The sequence below is a fragment of the Mauremys mutica genome, chromosome 8, assembly GCF_020497125.1.
Source record: "Mauremys mutica isolate MM-2020 ecotype Southern chromosome 8, ASM2049712v1, whole genome shotgun sequence".
NCBI lineage: Eukaryota > Metazoa > Chordata > Testudines > Geoemydidae > Mauremys > Mauremys mutica.
Window position 1 is genome coordinate 91155062 of NC_059079.1, and position 8811 is coordinate 91163872.

The 8811-nt window shown below is 46.2% G+C and overlaps 1 protein-coding gene across 1 annotated transcript; it reads right to left on the reverse strand.

Annotated features, from left to right (window-relative positions):
* Positions 1-3350: 3350 nt before the first annotated feature.
* On the reverse strand, positions 3351-7038 carry LOC123376353 (homeobox protein Nkx-2.5-like). Its single transcript, XM_045028276.1, has 2 exons — positions 6553-7038; positions 3351-4963 (listed from the first exon to the last, which is right to left on the reverse strand). Exons 1-2 carry the CDS (start codon positions 6851-6853, stop codon positions 4356-4358), a joined length of 909 nt encoding a protein of 302 aa, XP_044884211.1. The 5' UTR covers positions 6854-7038; the 3' UTR covers positions 3351-4355.
* Positions 7039-8811: the final 1773 nt, after the last annotated feature.

Here is an 8811-nt window from a genome sequence, read left to right on the forward strand (position 1 = left end):
TTGTAACAGTGCGGAGCCATCCAGTCAGATTGGTCCCCGGTCCCCGGCTGATTGATGGCTGAGATGAATTTGGCCCAAAATAGAAGCAAGGTGGCTCAGCTCCTGGGCAGGTGGTGGGGGCAGTGAGCACTCTCTCCTGGTATTACATTTAAGAAGGGATCCCTGTAATCAATCCCTGCAGTTTAACTAGGAATCCCTGTAATCAAAGTCCCACACTATGCCTCACTCTGCGGATCCCTAATCTGCTGCCAGGTTCAGGCTGGAGTACAGGACACTGTTACAGCCAGCTGCAGTTGTGTCCTCTGCCTAAATTGCTTTCTGAACCAGCTCCAAGGCTCCGGTTGCTTTTCCAAGTCCCTGTCTTATCCTGCTCTGCATCTGTTTGTGATGCAATTCCCACAGGAACTGGGAAGTATGGAGAGGAGGGGAGAATGTGAGAGGCCTTGTAGGCAGAGCCTGTAGCAATACATGGCACACTGGCTCCTGCATTAATCCCTCTGAGCCATGAGCCCAGCGCAGCACTAGAAATCAGTCCCAAACACTGGGTTGAGAGTTGATTTTGTACTGTAGAGTCAGAGATGGGATTTAACTGGCTAGTAGTAGACATCTGCCACTGAAAAATTCACGTGGGATTACAAGTGCAGCCAAGAAAGGATGAGACAGGAGCAATCCCACCCCATCCCCAGTGTATGTGAAGGACATTACTGCCTTTCTGACTGCCATTACTGACATCTCACTGCTGGAGTGAGAATCCCACCATGACCTGTTGCTCTGGGAAGCCTCTTCTTTCCCTTACTCTTTTGGGACCATTTTTCTTGCCCTCAGATAGTGTGCTGGATTCTGAGAGACCCATTAAGGGTCAGATTCTGTGGGCATCGCTCAGTCTTCACTTGGCCAAATTCCCACTGCCTTTCCCCAGGGTTAAGCAGCTCACCATTTGCCCTTAATATAATTTTTGAGGATTTCCCTGTGTTAAATGGAACTCCCATCCTGGTCAAATTCTTCATTGGCTGCAGAAGGCGCAGGAGCCCTGAATTCGCTGCATGTGCGCTATTCACACACTCCTGGAATTAGAGTAGGGAGCATGTGTTTGACTGGGGATACACAAAGGAAGCACCCAGTGACCTCTTTGCAATGTAATCCTCTTTCATTAGACTGCTGCTCCTTACTGGAGAAAACTCGCTTGAAGTTCACAGGAGTTTTGCCTGGGTAAAGACCTCAGGAGTTGTAACCCTGATCAAACGCTCTGATGTGAATGTTCAGGGTTAGGGAACTGCAGCAATGGGATCCTTGTCCCTGCCCGGAGAGGAGCATCATTTGCTTTTTCCAGTCAGAAGTCTAGGAATTGTATTGTGCTGATCAGCTCCCAAATGGCCAGTCATTCTTAGCTTCTCTGCACTGCCTCCTCTTTCCAGGACATTTTAAAGACGGGGGCTCTCTGCTTTTTCTGTGCGGGATTCCGAAGTCATTGTGCCTCTGTCTGTGGCAATCCCTTCAAAATATGTAAACAGAATTAGTTTGAAAGATAGAGGGAGTCCGACAGACGGTTTCCAAAGGGGGGAAACCCCTGAGGCCTAGACAGGTGAATGCACTGTAGACCACCAGCTGCTCAAGCTGCAGCACTGATTGCAAATAGAAACCATCCCCCGACCTCCTTATCTCTGCAATCCTACCTGCTGGGGTGTGTGTGTGTGGGGGGGGGGGGGGGATCGGTCCCGGTCCGGGGAGCGAGGGGAATTAGTGGCGGCAGAAGATCTCCATGTATTGGCAACCTTTCATCCTGTGTCCCAGGGCCACAGCCACCCTGTCTCCATCCCTGTTTACTGATGGGGCAGATATGGTGAGCCCGGGAGAGAGGCTGCAGGTTCCCCTAATTGCCTTATCAACAACCGGCACAATCTCAGACACTTAGAGGATGTTTTGACTGCGCTGAATTACAAGGTTTGTTGTTTCTCACTCCAATAATTGACATTTGATAGCGACTACTGTAAAAACACTCCAGGTTGGATTGAGCATCTGCTCTTCCGATCCGTGTGGCCCGCGCTCACCTCCACAGCTGGGCGAAGAAGCCTCCCTTGGGAAGACTTCTGCTTGCTCACCCCTGAAGTCAAAGGTGAGCGAACTATTGGGATCCGTTCTTCAGTGCTCATTTCAGCAAGACAGCGCTTTTAATGCACAACCGATAGCTGCTGTTGGGACCCACTCCTGATGTTAAACCAGTGTGAATGGTTGTGTCATCCCCACCCCTTCTGTAAAGCTCACGTCCGTCCGTGGCCTGAAAAGAAATTGAGTTTCAACTAAGGGGGTGGGGGAACTGGCAATGAATGGAAAGTGACTAGATGAAAAGAATGGAAAAATTACTAGGGATTGTGTCCGTGTCTAGTCCAGAGACTATTGAAATCTCACTAGGACTTGCTGCGTATTATTTATAATTTGTGCCTTCACTGAATACCGTATCCCGAGCTGTCTGCTCTAGTCATATTTTATAAAATAGACGTTTTGACTTAAAAACTCTCTCTAATTCCCTCGTGCACAAACCATGTTTCGGAACTCCAAAGGGCTTCACCCAGAGATCTTTTGAGGGGACATAGATACAATCATAACAATCGCCATATAGTTAATCAGAAATAGAACTAGAAAGCCACCTACATAAATGCGGAAGCTGTTAGCACTTTGGATAGTCAATCGCCCCAGAATGAAAAGGGATTTAAAATGTTGATATGAATAAGTCTGGGGTGTGATTTCTCCCAGAATGGATGTTATATATAACGAGTTCTTTTTCCGAACGGAGATTTAAAAATTGAATAGCGAAGTTAGCGGCATTTCCACAGGTCTGGGATTTATCCGCAGCAAAAATGTTACTGCTTTGGTTTTCACGCAGAACAAGTTACAAATTACAGAGTTTAAAAATATATATTCATCCGATCTGATGAAATCAGGGAGTAAAATGTGAGAGACCCAAAGCAAATGAAATACAGTTTTTCACCCCAGCCCCCAAATAATAAACACGGACACCTCTCCTGGCTTTGTCTCCTGCGTCGCTGTAAACACAGATGCAGACTTAAGACAGGGAAAGTACAAATGCTGCAGGGGGATGCCGCCCGGGACACCGCGCTATGAGCTAAATCCGTCTGGCTTCACTCCTTCAATTACATTCGAGACGAATCTGACCCCAGTGAATTAACTGAGGGCAAATAGGCCTCAGTCTCCTGCGCTGGTGTGGACCTGCCCCGGCGCAGTGTAGAGAAATGCCTTTTCCCTCTGCACACCCCAGAAGTACTAAGCTAGCAACGGGAGTAATAATGGCTAGAATGAAAGCAAAGGAGCCGTGCAACATTAAGCCACTCTCTTTAATGTCACCGAGTTCCATCAGCTTGCACAGCCAAGGGAGACACAAACTGGTGGCTGGACAAGGAACAGACAGTGCATTTAAATACTAAATCACGTTTTAGTGCAATACCCTACGGGGATCTGGCATGTAACAGCATCTGAATTCCTTCATTTCGGGACTTTGTCTTTAGCTTTTGTGTGCTGGTGAGATCTATATACATGATATACTCTCCCACTCTATGGGCAAGGAAAGTTACATCTTAAATAAAATAGCAGACCGCATGGTTGTCACCAAAAGGCCGCGTTTGAAGATCTAGGACAAGCGATACACTTAGCTTTAAGGACTCTTCGAAATCTAGTGTCCATACAGGAAGTGCAAAATGAAACATGAACTTTAATTTTTAAAATAAATCGAAGAGTTTGCCCCGGCAATATTGTTCAAACTCTTTTTGAAGGAGCCATTTCTGTAGCGCAAAACGGCCCAGTGTTGGGTAGGCGAACGGTGCAAGACCTTCTCAGCTCTCAGGGCTTCCTACAGCTTTTCTGAGAAGCTAGGAGGGATCTGTGTGTAGCTTTACATGGGATAGGTAATGTGCTCTCCAAAGCGCCTGGCGTCTGGTAATTTTAATATAAACCCCCACATCTAATTATGTGTGTGTGTTTGTATGTGTGTAAGTGCGTGTGAGCTTTCACTTACATGGGGTAGAATAATCTGTACAAAGAACTTTCAAAACTTCCAACTGGAGATGCCGACAAGCATGCTGGTGAATTTCTCGAGGACTCTACATTAACCTGCAAGAGGCCCATTCCCTCCCAGTCCTCCCAGCAGTTTGAAAATATATCGAGACACTTGCTTGTTTGCTTCTCTGAGGGATCCCAGGCAGGGGGGGGGAGCCTGTCCTTTCGCTTAGCCTCAAGTCCAACGTCTCGCTGTTCGGTCCATTGATCAGTTTACAGTCCATGTGAAACGTTGTCCCCATTTTACTGTTGCGCTGAGGTCTAGAATAGGGATGGGTGAAGTAAGTCTACCAGGCTCTGATCCCATGCAACGTGGAAATCCCTGCGTTACCCTGCGGAATCGGTGTTTGCACTGAATTCAAGTCCCCTACGCTGAAGTTCATGAAATTGTTGCCAGCTGCAGCAGGCTGCATGGTCTGCATGGAAGGGTAGTTGCAATTGTAGTTGGCATTGCAGGCTGAGCTGTTGTAATTCGTGTAAGCAGGGTAGGCATTGTAGCTATAGGGGTTAATGCTGACATTGTAGGATGAACTGTAGGGGGAAGATTCCCCTAAGCAGGGCTTTCCATCTCTTACCAGAACAGGCACGGCTATCCTCCGTGGTGGAGGGATCCCGACCATTTCTAGGGTCTGATCCTGTCTCTGCCTTTTGCATTTATACCTTCTATTCTGGAACCAAATTTTGACCTGGGTGGAGGTGAGCTTTAGGACGTTTGCTAAATGGTCTCTCTCGGGGGCCGAGAGATACTTCTGTTGCTTGAACCTTCTCTCCAGTTCATAGACTTGAGCTTGAGAGAAGAGGACGCGGGGTTTTCTCCTTTTCCTTTGTCTGGGGCGCTCTGGGTCCTCCAAGCCCCCTTTCTCCTGTTCCAGGGTCTTGTGAAGGGAGCACAGTTCTGAAGCAAAACAAAGAAACCAACACACAATAATCAGTGTATGTGAATCGTTGTAACCCGTGTAAACGAGTATCACAGACTTTCCACTAAACTAAACTCTGCTTCTGTTTGAGCTACAGACTCCAAATAAATTTCAAGCCCGTTCGTTGCCGCTGGAGTTTCTCCAGGATGTTATTTCCACTGTCGAGTTATTAAACTATATTATTAAATGTTACTACATTTATGAAAGTGCCATAGTAAATGAGAAATTAGATTAATGCGTAATTACTTAAAAATCGGAACGACTATTTTCGATCTTTAATCTCTTTATTACAGAGTTGATTCGTTTTATACCGTATTTGTAGCGAGTATCCAGCGACCGCATTGAAATCGGCTCAGCTGTTTCTTAATTGCACAGGAATAATGTCTGTCGCTTTTTTTTTTTGAAGTAATATTCAAAATGTTACGGGCCTTAAATGTAAACCGGGCAACCATGGATATCCCTTACTGATACTGTGAACATTAAAGAGCAGGGACTGACTTTGATTCTTTTAGCAGAAAAAAATGTTGGGTGAGTAATAGATTTTGGAATTATTCTCCAGAATTAAAAGTTGCCAGTTAGCAATTCATTTTGATTCCACTGGCCGATCGTTGTTTTCCGCTTGCCAGATAGTTCACTTCGCTCGCAATTCATAACACACCGTTTCATTTTTGCTGTTGTACCAAAATACTTTCTGTAAACGAGTTTGGAAACAAGTTACAGGTAACAGGAAACTTCTCGGCAACATTCTCTCTTTTTCCTGCTACCCCACCCCAAAACCTCAAGCCTCTCCAGTCCCCTGCTCGAAGGTCCGGCTAGCTAGCAAACAGGAGTTGCTGAGCGCCCACAGATCATAGTCTGGAAGGCTCCACAGAGATGAAAAAAAGGATAATATTGTTCGTGTACTATCTCCCTGTCTCTCCTTCCAGTAACATTCTCTGTAAATGGGACCATCTTACAAGCAGCAAGACACTGCCCAGAATTCAGTCAAAATGGCCTTTCCACGGGGGTTGGTCTGGAATCGCTAAAATAACCGGTCCTATTTCTCGGAAAGATCAAAAAGATAGACTGTTTTCTCAGGTACTATTTAATAATTACCTACCTGTACGTCTCTATTTATATTCTTGGAGCTATTATGTAAGTAATCTGTTTTAATTTACATCAGAAAGAATTACTAACAAACATTGCTATCAGGAGACAACCCCCATCCCCTCCATCACTCTGAGCTGAGGGGTGTCCTGGGGTCTGGCCTTTTCCCTCAGTTACATGGAGTGGAAGCCGCTACGTGATCTCTTCCCCCCTATCACTTTCCTCTCCTTTTTAGCAGCTTGGGTCTGATGGCCGATGGTAGGGAAAGAAAAGTAGATAGACATTGTTTGGAGGCACGGGGAAGACGATCTTCCCCCTTTCCCTTACCAGAGCAGCTAAAAATCCTCCCGCACCCCCAATAAACGGTCTCACCGCTAGATAACAACCCCCAGCCAGTTGCCAATGAAGGCCTGGGGTTGTACTTTCACAAGAGCCCCCCGCGATGTTATTTAAAACACTCCTCGGAGTGGTGCCCTTTTACCTTTCTTGTCCACTTTCGAGTCCTTGGCCGAGTCCACTTCCATGTAGTTTTTAACATAGAAGGAGCTGGGGAAGGTGGTGGAGTTTTTGGAAGGGTGACTCTGAGTCTGCTTCTCACTGAGTTCAGGGAGGGCTGTCGTCTCTGCCGTGTACGTCTCCTGTTTGAAGGTTGACAGCATGCAGGAGGAGGAGGAGGAGGACAGAGTGGAGAGCTCCATCGAAGCCAGGCCAGTCTGATGCTGCTCCAGATTCAAAATATCCTTGACAGAAAAGGGCGTAGTAGTCACAGGACTAGGAAACATTGTGGGGGCAAGTGAGGCAGCGACCAAAGCCCAGCTTCATGTAAAGGTGAATTGGAAACAACCAACCTGCAGCGGTGGTGACTCCTGAGCTCTCCAATCGGGCACATAGCATTCCAGCAATTAGCCTTGACTTGTGGACTGGAGGCAGGTAGAACCAGACCATAAAGGAAAAGAAGGAGGGACTAGGCAGTTTTGGAGTGACTTTAGCTTTCCATTGGCTAACAGAGCAGTGATGGAATAAAAGATGCAAAGTTCCATGTCACCTAATATAGTAATACAACTCAAAAACATCCCCACTCATTTAAAGGGGCAGTATTGTATTTATCCAGCTTTCCCCCGCAGACTTTGTTGATCTTTTAACAAAAAAATCCCGAAAGGCCTCATGTGTACAAACCCCCTATCTGATGCCATCTATCATACAGTCAGATTAAATAAACAGGCCTGGAGGAAACCATCAAGCAAATATGTGCTGACTTCAATTTAAAAAATGGAAGTTTGGTTTTTAGTAATCTGCACGATGTGATCCAACTGATAACAGAAGAGCCTGCACATTCATTGGGACACATTTAAGGGAAAATTTACGTCTGCAATTGAAGAAGAAATCGATGAGATTCTGATGAGGCATATTATCTACAACGCCAATGTATGGTGTATAGCAAGGTAGGGAAAGAGCCCACACGTGGTTCTTTTTCATCTGTTTGATTGTAACTCTGTTCAGGACAAAAACTATCAAGACTCTGTTTTTTCCTGTAAAAATTACCGCTTGTAATTGATCTCTTTTAACGTTTGCCACCCAGCGTTCTGCAATGCAGCGGACTCAGAGGCAATATTAGTAATCTAGCGCATTTAAAGAGCGGGTTATGAAATAAATAAGCAATAAAGTGCAACTTTGTGGTGACTGTGGAGATCAGAGGCAAGATATATGTGATGCAAAAGCACTAAATACAGCAGCAGTTAAGGAAAACACTGTGTTCGCTAACACAAATAACCGCTCAGCAGCGAACAACTAAAGTGTGGGCTCTTTGCAAATACAAATTGGAAAATTAATCTCTATTATCTGCCTCGGAGAGTAAGTAGCTGAATCCCAGTCTCAGGGCCTGGCTTTCCATAAGTGGAAGGCTATGACTGTGGATCACTGCAGCTCCTTGTATTCAAGGACCAGAAGTGGGAGCCCATTAATTTCATGCACTTATTGCCACTAAAATAAACTGCAGCAGCAAATCCTTCCGAAGGATTCGGCTGGGGGAGGGGGCGTTGCGATGTTTTCAGTTAAAAACACACACACACACGCAGACACACACAACCCAAAAACATGTAAGTAACTTCTTGGGGAAAGTATTTGGTGTGTGGAATCCCCAGAATTGCATGGGGAGAAGAGCAGGCTCTAAAAGGCAACTGGAAAGCAGCTCTTCCCAGGCACATCTCTCTAATGATCTCTTAATTCAATCCAGGGTGATAAGAGATAAGGAAAGGGACTTGTGGCTCCATGTGGAAAAGTGGAGCGGAAAAGAGATATGGTGAGTTCGCCTGGCCTTTGACATATCCTTCCTGGGCAGAGATACTAGTGAAGGGGGGTGGCCAGTCTATTTTTTTCTCTAAGGCAGGGTCAGGATTTTTAGGAGGCGGAGAGGGGTGATGTCTGAGCTCTGTGCAGCAGCAGAGCCATTTTGAATATGTCCATCTATGCCTTCGTGCTAGGGCGCCGACTGCAGCCATCTGTAAGAGGGGAGAATGGCCGAAGGCATCTCTCGGGTTTTTATTCCGATTGGCAATAATAAGAGAAGAGGTGTTTGTTTGGGGTGTATGAAAACCCAGCTCCCTGGGCTGACATAGCATCGCCCCTTCTCCAGGGACTCGCCTGGCATTTCTTGTCATGGAACTGCCCGGGATGATCCCACCCGGTGCGAATGTGGGTATCCCCGGCGCTTTAGGCTTTGCGGTGGAATTTAGCATTAGTG

Coding starts and splice junctions, on each gene's coding strand:
- LOC123376353 (XM_045028276.1), bottom strand. CDS start 6,853: ATGTTTCCTAGTCCTGTGACTACTACGCCCTTTTCTGTCAAGGATATT. Junction 4,964..6,552: donor CTCGAAAGTGGACAAGAAAG/GTAAAAGGGCAC, acceptor GTTTTGCTTCAG/AACTGTGCTCCCTTCACAAG.